The sequence below is a fragment of the Cariama cristata genome, unplaced genomic scaffold, assembly GCF_000690535.1.
Source record: "Cariama cristata isolate BGI_N322 unplaced genomic scaffold, ASM69053v1 scaffold21295, whole genome shotgun sequence".
In the NCBI taxonomy this organism is placed as follows: domain Eukaryota; kingdom Metazoa; phylum Chordata; class Aves; order Cariamiformes; family Cariamidae; genus Cariama; species Cariama cristata.
In genome coordinates, this window is record NW_009617191.1 from 13917 (window position 1) to 32145 (window position 18229).

The window sequence follows — 18229 nt, forward strand, 5'->3', positions numbered from 1 at the left end:
AGGGCTTGAAAGTTTTATTTAGTTTCAAATAACAATCAGAAAATAAGTTAAACACCAACTGTGAGCAGTGATATTTGGCTGACTTTTGAAAATGTCAAGTAACTAAGCTTAAGAACCGAGCTTGGGACACTAGAAAAGAAAACCACGGTGCCAAAATACATTTGCTGTATAGAATTGTGTTTGGGGGTAGGGGAGTGTTTCTTAAGGAAACCAAGAAGCAGCAATCACTAAAAATTATGATAATCATTTTAACATCGTAGTGATTCAAAATGGTAAGGTTGGAGCTCTACATCCAGAAGAAACTCCACCATTTGAGCTAACAGAGAATGACAGCCTCCTGCTATCAGTTACTATGTAGGTCAACAACAGAGAAAACAGAGAAAAACACCTTGACAGAGTTTCACACATATCAGCTTGCAGCAGGAAAAAAAAAAAAAATACTCCAGCTACAGTTTCGTATTATATTTAAGCTGATTAATACCTAGCTGCTGCCAAGTGAAAGGTCCCACTCAACCTTGCACCAGCTCTGGCACTTGTCAGTGGCTGTGAACTGATAGGAGGGTCTTCACAGAGTAGACTATCTGGGGGCTTGGTAATGCTCTCCCAGGCATTTGTTTGTTCTGAGGTTTTTTGCATGGAGTTAGCTCCCTGAATTAGCTGATGGTGGGGCCAGATGTCAGCCAAAGCTAGCATGGGTAAAGAACCAGGAGGAATCTTCCCTCTACAGAGGAGTCCACGCAGCCTTCCCTTAACAGAGCATGCCAGAGACAAACGCGTAAATTGTAGCTTTAAGGTGGCTTGTACAAGAAGAAATTAAACTATCTGTAGAGCTCTGAGGTAAAGAGTCAAAGGCAACAGTAATAAGGCAAGGATCTGATGAAAACTGAGAACTATTGGATGAAATCATGGCGAGATAAATGAACTGACTGGACAACCCACACAACATCTAGAGCAGAAATCATCAATGCAAGCACAAGCTATGGCAGCTTTGGGAAGTTCTTTTGCCAAACTCAGAGGGGACCCATCTGCAGACCCAACTTCCAGTCAGAAAGGAGATAACACTGCCTTTACTGTATGCCTCAGGTAGAGAAGTCTGCCTGTGTGGACTGGTAAGAGAATATCTCTGGATGAGTCAGAGTTCCCCACCATCAGCATGGGTCCCCTCTCCTGATCACCATGCAGACAGTGCACAGGAACACAGCTTCCCTGGTGTTGCCGCAGTGAGTCACTGATGGTTAGAAAATTAGTGGTTCTGTAGAAACAAGTCAACTAGCATGTGAAGGATGCTTGTATGTCCACACATGCTGTTGATTTATCAGGTTAAAGATTGGTTGTGTATGACTGCAGCATTAGTAATACGATCAACAGCTGGAATATTAGTTTATGTAATAAAGGATATTACAACTCTATATTCCTTGTGCTGGTTACCATCTCCATGCAAATCACTCTAAGTTTCAGGGCTTTAGTTGCCCTACAAAAGCAAGCTCCCTTACCCCTTACGCCAGTACTCAGGAGATCAGGCAATGAGCCAGTCAGCCAGTGGTGAGCTGAGCCAGCTGAAAAATCACTGATCATTCCAGGCCAAATCAGGTCTCCTGCCTGGCTGACTGCCCAAACACTGCTGTTGGGGCAAAGACATAGGCAAGATTAAAGGGCTGAGGACACAGCATAACAGGATATGAGCGTCAAGTACTATAGACCTGCTTGTTCAGGGATGTTAAATTAGAGCCCAAGCTGTAAGAAGCATGTTTTCTGCACGCAAACTGACATGGGTATTAGCTGCAGTCATTTCCTCCCCTACCATCACCTCCGTTCCCTCTCTCAGCCATATGGTTTCCTCTCCTCTACTTTATCCCAATCATACAACTTCCTCCATCAGAGAAGAGTGACTCCCTACCATCCTAAATTTTATTTATGCCTTACTGAGCATCAACTTGCTTCCAACGTCTCCTCTCCCCAAAGCCACTCTGATCAGTCTTTAATAGCTCACTCAGCCAATGCCCGCCTCCTCTTATGCCTCAGACAACATTGATCTTTTTCTACTGAGGGAAAAAGGGCAGGAAAGTAAAAGGCACTACTTTGCAGCCATCCCACCCCCTTTCATTTTGGTCCATGTGCAGTTCCTATCTCCAGCTGCCAAAGAAAGAAATGAATTGCTGCTCCTCACCACCACCAAGGCCCTCTGCTATCCCTGGCTCCACTTCCCCCTCCAGGTTTCTGTTCCTAATCAGGTACTTCTTTTCCCACCCTCTACGCTGGAAAAAATTATATTAACTGAAGAAATGTCCTCTTCCTGATGTCTGTGTTCAAAAAGAGTGCCACAGTAAGTATGGTAGCTCCCTCCTTTTACACCATGAGTCTTCTTGGCAGCATGATCTCCAGCAGTAAACTGCAAGACTCTCATCAACTGAAGAAAAACAGCTGGAGAAAGTTAGTGATAAAAAGCAATAGCCATGACATTACTATGGTCTTAATCTAAAGATTCTCAACTGTTCAAATATAAAATAAGCTGACAGTAAAAAAAACATGTAAAGAGAGAAAGCCTATTGCAAAGTGAAAGTAGCAAATAGCATATAATGCAGACTCAGAGATGGCAAACTTTCAGGTAAGCATATGGTACTAGACTTCTCTGCACGGGAAACCCTCTGGCAGGTCCTACAGAGCTCTAAGGAAGTGACTACCCTCACACAGATGTTCTCTCAACACAAGCTACCACATTTCCATAATGCTATTTTACTCACCCAGTCAGAGTTGCTTTGTACATCCCAGAAACAACACAGCTTTAAATATCCTATTGGAAATTCACACATACTGCTCAGATCCTTCTTCCTCTTCCACCTAACTGTTACCATATAGCTATATGGTAAATTGACACCTGCCTATCAATGCATTTAAAACAAGAATAGTAGTCAACATGCACGGCACCACAAGCCACCCACTAAAACGTTGTGTGGCAAAGAGCCTGAAGAGGAACAGGAGAGGGAAAACCCTGGGATCTACCATATGAGACTGATACAAGCTCTTCATTATAGGGGAAGAGTACTACTGGGGTGTGCAGCTTAGTCCAAACACAGGTCTATAGCAATTTCTCTTGACTTGCTCCTCTCATCACCAAGAAACGGTTATGCACAACCCTCCTGGCTAACACAGCACCAGCGCTAGTCAATTAGCCTTGCTGTGGCCTGGGAGCAGCATCGGATTTGTCTGATAGACACAGATCCATCACCAGCACTCCCTTCTCGCTATGTGGCAGCAGTTTAAAATGTATTTCTGCTTCACAGAAACTGGAAAAACTATGGGGCAACAACAGGACAAAAAGAATTGAACTCAGTCTCAGAATATCAATAGCTTTCAGAAGGTACTTCATGACATGTCATGAGAAAAACCCTGACAGGACAGGAGCTGCAGGCAACGTTCTGTTGTTAAACACAGTCCTTACTTATTTCAGGGGAAAAAGCCACATACATATTGCACTTATACTGTGATTCAAAAGGACTTCATATAAGAGAACACAGACCGCAGTGTGGATATGCTTTTAACAGTAATATTAGATTAATTAAAATAGAAATACTCTATAAAAGTTCTTCTGCCATACAGCATCACTGGGACTGGTTAGAAGGAAAGAACAGCAAAGCTTTATACCTCTCTACTTGGCAAATCAGCCAAAACAGCAACCAAAGATAGAGCAACAAAATACCTGGAAATCACAACATACAGTTTAATCTGCACTGTTCCACAGAGCAAAACTGTATTTCATTACTCCCAAAGTTCTTTAATCTTGTCAATAGAGCAGAGGATGAAAGACAATTCTCTGACAAATTACTTAGCCTTCCAGGTGCTTTTAATAAGTTTCCACATTAAAATAATCCACCCTGCTAATAAACTACACAATTTTGACACAAGAGACAGATAATTAGGTGTTAGGGTTTTTTTCCTTTTAAAAAAGGCCAGAAAAGCAACACTGGATCAGTAACTCCCCACCCAAAAACACGTAACAATGCAAGGCTCACACTACTCAGTACATTTATGAACATGGAAAGCAAGTTTTTGCATGTCAGAAGAGTCGAGCCCCCATCACACAATCACAGAATGGTTGAGGTTGGAAGGGAGCTCAGGAGGTCATCTGGTCCAACCCTCCCCTGCTGAAGCAGGGCCACCTAGTGCCAGTTGCCCAGGACCATGTCCAGACAGCTTCTGAATATGTTCAATGATGTCGATATCCTCACCATAAATTATGCAGTGGAGTTTCCTCACATATGAGCAAACTGAGTGATAAGCTTCACTCTGAAAAAGACATCTTCCCAACTGCAATGTCTTCCAACTGAGTAAACAATATTGTTGACAACCAACTAGGTTAGTAAAATCCAGCACATACTCTAAGGAATGACTGATCCATAAACAAGGTAAGTATGTTAGCATCACGATGGTAAACGCAACAGAACAAAAAAAAATATGAGAGGAAATTGTGATGTGTAAACTACTCTTACACATTACAATTAAGTCAGCTAAAGATGACTTGGCATTCTTCAGGAACTGAAACAAAATACAGCAAAGGAGCAGTGTTTCAGTAGTATATACATCTCAAACTCTAGTATAGTAGAATATCTAGTATATACACCTAGAACTATCATGGATGTTTTTCATACACTTATGATAAAATTAACAGATTAAAGCAATGAAATGCTGATTAACAGCTATTAGTGCTATTTCCAGTATCAGTGACATACTTCAATATTAAAATGTTTTATAGACTACATATACAGGCTTTAGATGTATGCAACAACAGATGACTTGGACACAAACCACTCTTGACATGACTAAGACAGAAAATACACATAAGTACTGTAGCCCAGAACATGAATCTAAAACGGAAGAGCTGGGGATATAAAAATGCCTCAGCAATTTTATCTTTGAATTGTCTTCACCAATAGAATCTCAGATTTTTCAGATAGCTTTATAAACAGTACATAGTACACACCGTGTTATCTTCCTCTGTTTATGTGCTTAATATAATCCCATACACATCCAGCATGTAAAGTCAAATTTCTTCCTTCTCCATGATCACCGTAGTAAACTTTCTAAATTCCCAGCAACAGAATGCAGCTCATGGACAGCTGTAGTCCTATGTTTGATTCTTCTAAGATTAAATTAAAATTGGTTTCACTAGCCCAAATGATTATGGTGACTTCCTTACCTTTTTCATGAAAAAGAGGTCATTTCCCCAATAATATAGTATCGATAATATAATAGGACATAATTAAGAAAGAGATGACTGAAACAGGATAACATTGTCAATTTGACTAGTGGAAACTCTGGAACTAGAAAACCACCCACAACTCTTTCCTTCACTAGCTGCAGGCAACAAAATCATGTTTATTTTGAGAAGTTCAGATCAAATAGTTTCAAACATACTGGTCCAGAGTAAACAAGCATGCCGTCCCAAGATCATCAAACCAAGACATCCAACTCTTTACGACCCAAAGTCCAGTGTGAGCTTGGGCTCAGCTCCACCAAAAATAAACTGCTACATTATGAGAGGATACCCTCACGGCTGGAAGCCACAAAAGGTGAGAAAGAGTGAAACTGCTGAGACACTAACTTAATTCAACAGAAAAATATTGACTCAAAAAGGCATAAAATCTGAGAAAAAAAAAGTGGAGTTGGAATATGTTGATTCAGCAAGATCAAGAATCAGCCCACTCCAAGAATCAAAGGAGGTTGGTATTTTCCTACCTTACACCTTCCAGGCCAGCAGGAACCCATCGTGCTGGTAAGCACATTAATCCTCAGTAAATAGCTTAACTGGTTGGCTGTCTGCACAAGCCAGCAAATAATTGCTGTGTATCTCCTGCCTGAAGAACCTCTGTGTATGCTAGAAGATGCCAAACACATACCCATGGCAATTTTATAAAGACTCTATTTCTGAAGATTAATGCTGTGGCAAAAGGTCATATCCTTGCACCCACTGTCATGCATGGAGGTTAGTATTAGTTGGAAGCTCCTTCCAACCACAAAGTAAAGATGCTGCAAAATCAAACACTCAGACTAGGAAATGGAAGCTTCATTCCCTCCCCTATAAACAGTATGTCACCTTCAGTCATTATCATTTTGGATTCCTGAAAGAAGGAATGGGAGAAAACAGCAAAGAACATAAAACATGGTATTTAAGATGGCTGTCAAAGCCTAATGTAGCCTCTCTTCTTAAGGATTTCTTAAGTTTTATGGAGGCTTTTCTTTACTCTTGCGTCTCAGAGGTTGAAGTTCAGGCATTCTTAATGAGTTAACAGAAGATGAGGTGGTATTAGCCACCCATCACCACAACATGTTTCAGGACCGCACCTAGCCTTTGTGGGAGAAAGCCTGTGCCCCAGCCTATCTGTGATCTGAAAAACAGCATGGCTTAAAAGGACATTAGAAAAACTTCTGGGTTACAGTTCCATCCAACTCCTCCTATCCTTCCCTTCCCCCCCCTCCCCTCCCAGCTTTTCCATCTCCATACAGCAAAGAAGATGGTGATGCCGGTTTAGGTGTCTCGGACTATAGAACCATTGGACAGCACTTGCCACTTTCACAGCCCTGTTTTATTTCAACTGTTGAGCATTGAACTGAAAACAGTAGGGTCAAATTGCTAAAAATAAGTGAATCATTCTATAAAAAGGAGAGGTAAAGCAGAAACTGAAAATAAAATACAAAACCAAAAAACCACCTGCCACAAATGTTTTTGAACAGTTTGATGTAAATATAAGGCTTTCTGAATCTCAAAATGCATTCTATTTTAAGCATTATTGAACCCATCTGAAAGCTGGTGAGGTAAGGTTATGGCTGATGCAGTTTAAGGCAATTTTTCAAGGCAGCTTGGAAGAACTCTATTTACAGTCTGCACAGGTTCCAGAATTTTTTCTCATTAACAGAAGTCAGATATCAAAATGGATTTGCCCAGTATCAAATTTAAGGAATACTTTAAATTTTTATGCTACCACCTAGCTACTAGAACACTAGACAACACTACATAGTTTGCTTTTTTCTAAAAATTCCATACTATGAACCCATGAAGGTTCCAAACAAACTTGCTAGGTAACCAAAGGAGAGCAAGTAATTAAGACTTACTCAAACACTGTACACATTACTTTGGAGTTTGGGTTGCCTGTTGGTTTGTTGACTTGTTACTGTATGAAAGGAAGCTCCATAGATATTTCCTTGGGATTTTTCCTTTTAAACTCAAAAGGCACTTTAAATTTTCCCATGATCACCACCAGCAAATTCTACAGTATGAAAAATTTTGAATAAAATTACATACTTTAATGTACTAAATTGTGATCTTGTGCTGGGTGACTTGTGTCCGTATCTGAGCCTCCCAGATGAAGTAAAGGTGGCATTTTCTTTGCAGTGCCTTAAGTTTCTCCTGGAAGTGTTCCTGCAGGTTACACTACCACTTGAAACATCACATATTTCATTGAGCATAACGATTCAGGCATCTTGCCAAATTGACACAAATATGTCAAGCCTCATTCTTCTTTGTAATAGCAGTAGACTGGATGATCTAGTCCCACTGTAGTGACGGCCAGATGCTATTCTGAGAAAATTATGTCTAAAGAGGGGAGAGGGGGTGTCAAGCAAATGACTACGCATGCTGCAATAGCATAGCCATCTGAATAAAATTAATGCTCAAGCGATTTACAGAAACCAAAATAAACATATCAAAAGACTACAGACACATAAAAACCAGAGCAAACCAAGGACCTGAGGTTCACATCTAATGTTAGTAACACAATCCCAAAAATTCTGTTATTTCACAAACACACACAAGAACAAAGTAACGATTAGGCATTTGACTTTGATTCAATAAACTGTTCCCATCGCCTACTCTGGCCAGCAAGTGGCTATCAAATGCTGCAATGCCAACACAGGACTGGGTAAAAGCAAGCCATAAAGATTTCAGGTTCTCTTCCACTACTGGTTTTTTTGCTCGTTTTTGTTTTTCACATCAAGTAATACCAAGAATGATGGGTTAACAGGGTCTTTTTGTTAGTTTTTGGGTAGGGTTTTCTGGTGGGTTTTAGTGTTGTTTTTATAAAAGAGCTTCCTTTGCTTACCAATAAAACTTTGAATGATTCCAAATCATCCTGTTCACCAATATCACAAGGAAGAGCTAAAGCAAGTTCATAACAGAAGTTATTTATACAAACTTCCAGTAGAATATCAGTCACCTCATTAGCCATTGGTTTTAAAGTTTCACATGCAAGTATTGAAATGACAACAGTGACAACTGATTGTCCACTTCACTGAGCTGTTTATAAATATCACATATGGAGATACCTTGGTGTCCTTCCATAGGTATCAGTCCCTCAGTATGAGAAAGTTCCTAGACATGACATAAAACAAAACAAAAAAATTTCTCACTTATCAGGGTGATAGTTATTGCAGTGCAGTTAAGTTTCCTTCCATCTGGTATGTGAATTAGTAATTCATTTCACATAGAAATAGGCATAACATTCATACTCTATCAACTTTTTGCTGCACTGATGTGGACTAACTTAGCAAGTATAACAGTTAGTAGATCCAACTTGACTGTTTTTAAGTACCTAAATCAATATTTTTAACAGTTCAGCGTAACAACAACTGGATAAAAATAATATGCAACATATAGCGATAAAACTGAAGTTAAAAATTTGTTTAATTCTTAGCACTATTTCTCATTTGTTTTGAATTTTTCTACTTGCTGGAAAACGGCTGTTTCATAGACCCATTAATATTTTAATTGCCGTGGATTCCACTCTCTCTTGTGAATAATTCCACCTTCTAAAGTAGAAATTTTAATTCCTTGAATGCCCTTTATAATATCAGAACTCCATGATGCACAAGAGCCCATTTACCCCTCTGCAGTATTTTCTTCTCCAGAACACTGTGCATTGCAATGCAGAATTCAATACATACCTTACTTAATAATTTGGAGAACACTTTCCACTCAAATAGAAGCCAACGAAAGCAGAACAGATGCCTTTAGGAAACTAGGAATGTGTGATTATAGCACTGGGAAAACAGACACATGCTTGCATCATCTGCAATTATTAAGTTTAGAATTAAACAGTCTTCAGTGTTTCCAAGATAAACCTGATTAACAAGAGATTTAAAAGGTCATTAGAAACATGGTTCTTAGTCAAACTAGTTCACACTACCATTTTTTCTGGAATGAATTTTCTCTTTCTCTGGGGAAAAAAAAAAAAAAAGAAGGGGGGGGCAGCAGGGGCAGAATATTGCATCTTATCCAGGAAAATAACTCCCCTCTTCTCTAAGAAGCATCTTTCCCACTACTTTTGCATAGAGCAAATTTTATTTCATAAAAATAATGAAAACAAGCAGGAAGTTTGTGGTCCAGAAAGTCAGGTCTAGATTATGATTTTTTAAATGTATTACAGAAAGGATTGCAAGTATTCTAGAGCAAAAGCAGATCCCCTAACTTGCATAGCGAAAATAGTAAATAGCATTCAAAATGAAACACATTTGTAAAGACAGCAACATATCCAGAAAAATCTGCTGAGGAAACGGCACATGCTGTAAGCTATTCTTACTAGCCAACAAACCTAAACGAGTACAACCCAGTGTATTCAGCACAAGTTTACTTATCCAGCAGGATATTCAGAGCAAGAACATGGCAGATGAGATCTTCCCCTTTCCACTGAAGGATTATGGGGATATGCCGCTCCCACAGAGGAGATGTTTTTCTTACCCTTTGTGAGCACATTCAGTTTGATCCAATAAAAAGTCAAACAGATTACTTTGGTTGACCACTGACTGTCACCCGCTCGTAAGTGGCCTGACTGTGCACTTCAGCAGTTAAAACACAACAATAGGTCCCAGAGAAAAGTGGTAACAAATTACCAAGAGGGAGAAACTACTTACACAGTTTGCCTGTGCAAACTTCAAATGTCTTGCTGGCCTACAAACAGTGCCAAACCTCAGCCGAGATGAATGTCATCTTGTGAAAGTCTTCCAAGTTGCTACCAACACACACTAAATGTGAAAATTGACATTTCTGCATGCTGGTATTAATAGACACAAAGTAATCTCATTTAAGAGCTCTTAAACCTCTATACAGCAAGAAAATACTTTCATTATATGCAGTCCCTTAAAGCTGTAATTTTGCTCATGCCATACTGATCAAATTACATAATGTTAAGCCAAATGAAAACCTCAAACTTGTTTTCTCAAATAGCATCACAGAAAATAGCTACCTGTCCATCGTGTAAGCCTCAGTGGCAGCACTACGGCGAGGAGTTGAGGAAGCATTTACAAATTTCTCTGGTGGTTTAAGAGGTGACTAATAAGTAAGAAAGCACATAAAACATTAATGAAACTAATACCGACTACTACATGCAAAGTAATCCAGTTCATGGGTTTGTACCATAGGAATATTTTTTTTAAATGAAGGCAGCAAGACAGAATCCTAAGTATGATTCAGTGTTTGGGCAAACAAATCCTGTAAGGAGCAGAACTCACATAGCGCCGTATTTCATACATCAATGGCCTTCAGCTTGCTGTTCCAACGTTTCCTACCACCTCAGCAACACATCCCATTGCTATCAGCACCCCATAAAACCCAGCTCCTTCCTGCCAGAGCGCTAATTTCCAACCACCCTTCTCCAGCAATCTGTGCAGAACAGAGGACCGGTGCGGCGGCTAGCTCGGAGTCACCCTTCTGCAGACTGACTAGCAGCGGACCCAGAATCACAAATGACTCTTGGGCTCATGGCTGTGATCCCTCCTTCAGCGCTCTCCCTAACTAAGGTATTTCTGTTTCACCCAGCACTGAGACACGCACAAGATACAGAAACGTACGCATTTTGACAGGTCACCCTTTGCTCCCAAAAGATGTTATGGGGGAGAAAGAGGGAACAGAGAACAGAACAGGGTCAGCAAGCGCTACAGGCAAATATACGGCACAGCCACAAAAAGTTCGTTTGCTTAGGAGACAAAGCTAGAGATACTTTTAAAAAGCAGTCTCTAGCTTAGAAAAGAAGGTTAATAAATAACCTATAACATGTCTTCTCAATTTTTTTTAATTTTAGAAACACCAGTACACCTGGTTGGGTACTCAAAAAAACAAGACGGAAGTTACCAGGGAAAATTCTCTCTCATTTTTTGAGATCTTCAAATACTAAATAATACAAATAATACAGAACCTCGAGATCTTTGAGTGAATGGATGAAGCTACATAATTTGCTCTGTACAGGACACTAGATCAGACAACAACATAAAGAAAAAAGGAATCAAAGCCTACAAATGTTATAAGCAAACATATATATTACAAGAACTTTGCAGTTCTCACAGTTTTTCCCAACATCCCCCCCGCCCATGAATAAGTATATTTGCTCTCAATACAATAAGATAATTCAGTAAAATCATTTGTTGAATTTGAAGACAAATAGCAGAAGTCATATTGATCAAATAAGAGGTAAATAACTACACTGTAAATGGAGGTATTTTGGAAAAGTTACAGTCATACAGGACATTTAGAGCCCTCAGACTTTTTATTTCAAGTTTTGGGGCGGCAGGGAAAAGGTACTTATTTTTCTACTTTCTTGGCCATACTATGTCGTTGGTCTGTTGAACACTCCTCTCCCAACAACCAGTTTACTTGCAACACAAGTGTGAATTTTAGTAATAAAGTGATAGTTACTGAATTAAGACAGATGATAGCACTCACTTGAGCCTGCAACTGGAAACGAAGGGAAAAGAACAAATCCCGCAAGCTATATCCAAACACTTGCCAGACTTTTCTCAGCGTCGAGAGCTGCAATAATGAAAATGCAGGATGGTGGAATAAAAGCACTGACCATGTTTTGAACTTTATGGGCTTCTTAGGGAACGGCACAAGAAGAAAAGAAAGGCACTACAAATTTTTCCTCTTTGCCCATATTCAGTCTCAGTTCGATTGTTACTAAAATATGTACACATATAACACGTCACCAAACTTTTAATTAGTTTTTCACATATTTGTTGTAAGGAAGGAAAAACAAGTAACTCAGAACTAGCTGAGTCAGATCGAGATGCTTGTATTTACTACAGGAAATTGAGAGGATCAGAAGATGGGAGAACTCTCACAGTGCAATGTGCCCACAACTAGCCATGCTGCTTACTATTGCCTACACTGCTACCACCATCAAGCAACCCACATTTATGCTAGAGTTCTTTTGAGATTTTAATCTACAAAACTCCGAACGAACCAAAGCGCTACTGCCTCCCACCCACTAGCTGGCCTAAATCCAGCCAGCAGACTTTCTGCAGTTTTCCCACGCCTGATTGTTTTCCAGCATGTAGACAAAGTGTAGATCATGCAGAAAACCAACAAGTTAAACCTTTCTTTTTTTAAAAATAAAAAAACCTGGGAAGGATAAGAACTGGAGAACACCAGCTCCCAACTCGTCTTTCACATAACACAGGAAATACTTTGACAAACTGGAGCACAGCAAGATAACTTGAAGAAAGCAGCACTCCACATATGATGTAGGCTGTTCAGCAGATGGGGGGGAGGAGGGAGGACTTCTAGACAGATGGTCTAGAATTTGCATTTTGTAATTTGAGGATGAAAGCATTTCTCAGCCTACAACATAATGCACTAATTTCAGCAGAACCTTAGAAATAATACAAGAGGGTACCTCTCCCACAGTCCAGTAAAACTTCAGGAGAAACTGAAATGGAATTTAAGAGCATAATGTGGGGATTCCAGAAAAAAAAAAAAAAAATCAAGATAAATCAAGCTCACATAAATCTTCAAGTATCAGCATCTTCTCAAGCCTCTTCCCAAAGTGGAGTCCAGAATAGAGAATGACATGTGGCTACTAAAAACTCCACCTGAGAAAAGTCTCCAGGTGAAGATGGGCAGTGCTCTTGCAATAGCTTGAACAGTCAAAGACTGACACCAGACAGTTACAACTTCTTTGCCTTAGACATATGAGATGTTTCTGAACCCTGACACGGAACGTACTACTCCTGCCTTCCTCAGCGCCATAGGTGTAACCATCAGGACCCGCATCTCCTGTGTGTTGCACCCTAAAAAAACCCTGCTTCTAGATCAAGCACCTCAGCTTAAACTCCATACCCACATTTCAGAGAAAGACTGTGGAGTTAATTCCGAAAACAGGCTCAATTTCAGGCAACAAAAAATTGGACAGAGTAGGAGTTGGGACCCAGATGCTACAGTGGCCCCTGATTTTTCAGGGGAAAAACCAGCTTCTCTGAATCACAATAGCAAATACTCTTAATTACACTAATGAGCTGTGAGTAAAGGTGGGAAAGGAAGAGCAGAGAGGGGTTTTTTTATGCACTTTTATACTGGATGGCATGGCAGAGGATGACAGGCAACACTGATCCCACTGAGTAATAGAGGTTAAATTATCTCCTCTGCCCACTTCTACTACAGCTAATTAAGTCATATAGACCAGAGATAACAAAGGTATTCAAAAGAAGCATATTAAGCCTCCCATGTTTAAAACACAAAAAAATTGCAGGATTTAAAAGAGGAAATTAAGACTGATAGCTCTTCAGAATAATTTTTGTTATTCACCTCCTAAGATAGAGACAGCAGCTGCTACTGCAGTAGAGACAGCCATATATTGAGCAACAGAAGAAAGAGAACTTTTAGACTATTGCCATACAGCTGCTGACTCACAACTGGTCATATCAGACTGCTGAGTGTGTATCTTTGCATAACACAGAAGTCACTATTCTTTAGCTTCACAGAAGCAAAGTCAAAGGCATGATCTACACTGATCTATACGTACTCACACACAGAGGCCAAGGCAGTTGAGGTGGTCAGTTGTATTAGCAGCACCTGCTATCAATCTGATGACATGAAGGTTGGTGGGGTTGTTTTTTTTTAAGCACAGGCAGGAATTATGACTTGAAGCAACACACAGGAATTTAGCAGCTGAAGAAACAGCTCTGCAAATTCTGAAGGACTGAATTGTTGGCACAACAGCAGCCCAAGTGCTGTTACAAAGTGGCTTCGCAGCTTTGAGCGCATAAAATTACATTATTTGTTGCCTTTAAGATTAATGTAATTTTACCACATAAATGATTTTAACTTTTGTCAGGCAATATAAAGAGCAGCTGCTTGACACATCATTAGAGAAACAAGTCTCCTCAATTTTCATATTACAGATAATCTGTTTTTAAAAAAAAAAATCTGATAAATTAAAGAGATTACAGGGCATCCACATTCTCACTCATTTACATTAGATGCCAAGAAACTGTAAGAATGTTTTGTTTTGGTTCCAAAGCTATTTTTCAGACATGGCACTGAAGAATAAAACACCTAAGATAGCTGGAAAGTAACTGGGTAGCGAGAAACACCTTAAGTGTTTTTGTGTGGCACGGGAGATGCAGAAGTTTGGGAAATGACAGTTATCTAAAACCATGTAACAAATTTTGAGTGCTACACAAGTTTGTTTGGCAAGATGCAGCATCTTCAAAACTGTGCTGCTTTCGTTCCAGAATCTCTGCAATATCCTATTTGAAATGGAGAGAAATTCATCTTTGGGAAGTAAAATCAATTTTTAAAAAGCCTGTGTATGCACATATCTTCACAAGTCCTGGACTAGCCTTTTCCACTCTCCCTCCTCCCAGAGGCAAAATTTTGCAGCACACCTTTCCAACATTACTAACCCATTCCCCACGCATTATCCTGCAAGTGCACATGAAGAGCTTACCCATGAAAAGAACAGCTAAAAATCAGTATTAACTTGCACTACAGCCCATCCGTTTCCCAAAATATAAACTGCAGTTCTATTCCAGATTTTCACCATCTTATTACAAGAAAGTTGTTTTTCTTTGGAGGATAGGCAAGGACACTGTAATTCTTGAACAAATACTTTAAACCACCAGGAAGGGAGTGGGGTTTCCCCTCCTTTTTCAGCCTGGAAAGGGAGAAGGGAAGAGGGACTGCAGCAGTAAAAAAATAGATTACTAGAAGATGTAAAGTTAATGTCGCCAAGGGGTAACCACAGTGACAATAATAATAAAAACACTCAAGAATGTCAAGGGGGCCCAGGACAAGCAGTGGGAAAGCAATGTGAGGAATACCAGGAAGGTTCAACTGAGAACCTTTGTCTGTACACCCAATGCTAAAGTATGGCTGCATGACAACCCTCTACCTACATCATTGCTATATTTTGCTAGAAGACAGAAACATGAATAGCCTCCAATAGCCTACAAAGCCCAAAATCTAAGGGGTACGGGAAAATGAGCATTAAAATATTATAGCCTATATATCAAGGGAGCAGCATAATAGTGGTATGTGCTTTTTATCATTTGATAGAGGTCAATACCAGCATTCACAGAACAAGCACTTTCCTTCAGTCACTAAATCAACACACCTGTCATTTCACGATCAAGTGTATATTTCATATGAATGACCTTTGATCCGATTTCTTCTGAAGTCTCGCAATTCTTGGAAATACAGCTTGTCAATCCATCATCACACTTCACATCTTAGACGGCATCTTCCTTTGTATTACCAGTAGGTTCATTTCTCTCGATCTTTTGTACCGTACTTGTACTGTATTTTTTGTACTGTACTCTTGATTTTTTGTACTTTTCAGTGTCATCAAAAAAACAACACTTATGAGTAGCTGACACTTGATTTTTCTCCTTGATAGTAAGCTGAACAAAGTTTTCCATCCCAAACTTAGATAACAAGTAATCTAGAATTCACTACCGAAGACCTTATATTTTCTCAAAATACCATCTGTCAATGTCCCTGCAATCCAAGAGCAGGAACTCAGCAATGAACATGGCAACAGGTGTTTTCCTTTATGGAAAACAGTCACCATATCAGCTCCAAGCAAGCAAATAGCCTGTTGATAAGACCATGTGGTAATAAGCCAAAAGAGTTGCTCCAAAAGTAAAGCACATGACCTTGCTTCACAACGCGTACTGTGGCGTTCACACAAGCATCTTATGAGTAGGTTAAGCAGGCAGGCTTTTTTAGTAGTTAAGACATGCTTGGAGTAATCCAATGCTTTGCAGGGCTAAAAAAAAAAAAAACAGCAATAATATCTATTCTTGCTCAAATAACAACTCAAAAGGTAGCCATAAAGAAAACTACATGACAGAGAATTCGGGATGGGGGCAGGGGGAGGTAGACACATTCATAGCTAATGGAAGAACCATAGGAGAGCTAACTGCTGACAGGATAAGCACTTTGTTTGAGAACAGATCCTAAACAAGCAAAAGACATTTAGCTCCAACGGTTATAAGTTACTACTTATCTACACATGAAACAAAAATAGTACATACTTCACTACTAAAGCTGTAGCCTCAGGTTACACTTAAAGAAGAAACCTGAAAAGGACCCACATAAGTTAATCAGGAGCATCACTCCGGAACCATCAGTATCAACAAACTCCTTTTTCTATGGCCCATCTACTGGGCAACACAAGGTTCAACAGTCACAGTTGCAGTTTTGAAAATTTCTGAACTCTTTTTGTTTCATCTGTCTTCTATTTTAGAACTCGATTTTGACTGCATGTACCACATGCAGTCACTGGGGAAGCTAAGAAACCAGATCACAAAAAAAAAAAGGCAGTGAAAGATGAGAACTTCAAAGGCATATTAGAGAGTGTCTAAACCTATGTTTTGTGCAACATTTCACTGCACCAGCAATTAATATCATAGATAAAAGAAGTCCTTGTTAAATATTAAGCATCCATGCCCTTTCAGTTAGGAAGAAAGAGCTCATAAGTGCCCCAAGACATCCAACAGCAAAGATGCCTTAATGAAAAACACCACAGTATTCAGGTAGTCTTTATAACTCATAACAGATGAATAAAAAGAGGCAATCATATCCTCTCCTTTTAATCTAGCACAAATAACCTTTAAATAATTCCTATATCATGTCAAAAGGATATATCTTGAACTGTTCTCAAAGGAACACTATCGGCGTAAGTAACCTTTCTTTAAATTTCACTGTATTACTAATTGGAGTATGGAAGAGCATATATTTTATCACCTGTCATCATCACATTTTACACATCTTTGACAGTGAACAAAGATCAGTCAGCTTCACTATGACCCAGGCACTCGCATAGGGTTTAAGCAACTAAAGTACATCACAAACGAACACACTGTATAACCCTCATTTCAGTTTTTTAAACTCAGTTTTGAAGGCTTAACTTCACGTGACCCAGTCTTGAACACCGAGAGGCTTGCACTGCAGAAAGCTTTAGGTGGCCCCAAAAATTTATCAAAAGCATGACATTTACCCTTGTTACTTAACTACTATTTTATCTCTGATTTCTTTACACTGGCAAACACAATTAAGGGAACTTAACCACCAGCATCTCCAGTTGTCTGGAATAACATTATACCAAGCGATTTTTAAGGGCCAGAAAAGGCAATTGTGCCATCTACACTAGTTCTGCGTCCTGCACGTCGCAGGCTGACACAGCCTCTGGGTCACAGCACGAAGCCTTTGTCAGATCAAAGTTCTTGCTACACTACTCAGCAACAAGCAGCTGTTTTGAGGAAGCACATAAAAGCTATAGAAAAGATGCAGCAGTTTCTCAGTCACTTATACCGTCTCCACAAATGCCGTAACTTAACCCCCTTCTTTCCACAACTGACCCAGGGAATTGGCTAAGGTGAGAAGATAAATCGGTCACTGGAGGAGAGCTCATATTTATCCTCCCAGCCCTCACTAGCCAGAAGGCTAAATTCACACTGGAAAAGAAAACACGGAGCCACAGCTACATATGGTAGCTGGAGGACACAAGGCGAGTGCTCAGAAGTTGATACTCGTCGGGAAGACAGGAGGATGTCGGAGAGAGGAGGGACAGCAGTACAGCAAGGACCTATTTCAACGGATCTCCCTTTCACCCGGTCCTGCTCCCACGGGGACCCGCTCCCCGCCACCGCGGCAGCGCCGCTCCCGCCCCAGCCAGCGAGGCACCTACCTGTGCCGGTGCTCGTCGTGCCCTTGCCCGTGGATGAGGAAGCCGCCGAGGTTTTTGCCCCCCTTGCTGGTGTCCACGTGAGGAATGAGCACATCCTCCAAGCCCAGGTCAAAGCGCTTGTGCTTCGAGGAGTCGGGGAGGAAGAAGAACGCCCCGAAGCACAGGGTGATGAAGGCACTAAGAATAAGGAGCAGGATAAATTTTTCGGAGAGTCTCAAGGTAGCCCTGTGGTGCGGGAAGGCGGAGGCGCCCAGGTTCAGGGGGGGCAGCCTCCGCCC

At 40.3% G+C, this 18229-nt stretch overlaps 1 protein-coding gene across 1 annotated transcript in view; it reads right to left on the reverse strand.

The window, feature by feature from the left end:
- Positions 1 to 18223, reverse strand: part of LOC104161883 (mannosyl-oligosaccharide 1,2-alpha-mannosidase IB-like) — a gene marked incomplete at both ends in the record, with an annotated part of 28949 nt that extends 10726 nt beyond the window's left edge. Inside the window, one exon of the mRNA XM_009700458.1 lies at positions 17952 to 18223. Within this exon, the coding sequence (XP_009698760.1) occupies positions 17952 to 18223 (272 nt within the window). The remainder of the gene's footprint in view (positions 1 to 17951) is intronic.
- Positions 18224 to 18229: the final 6 nt, after the last annotated feature.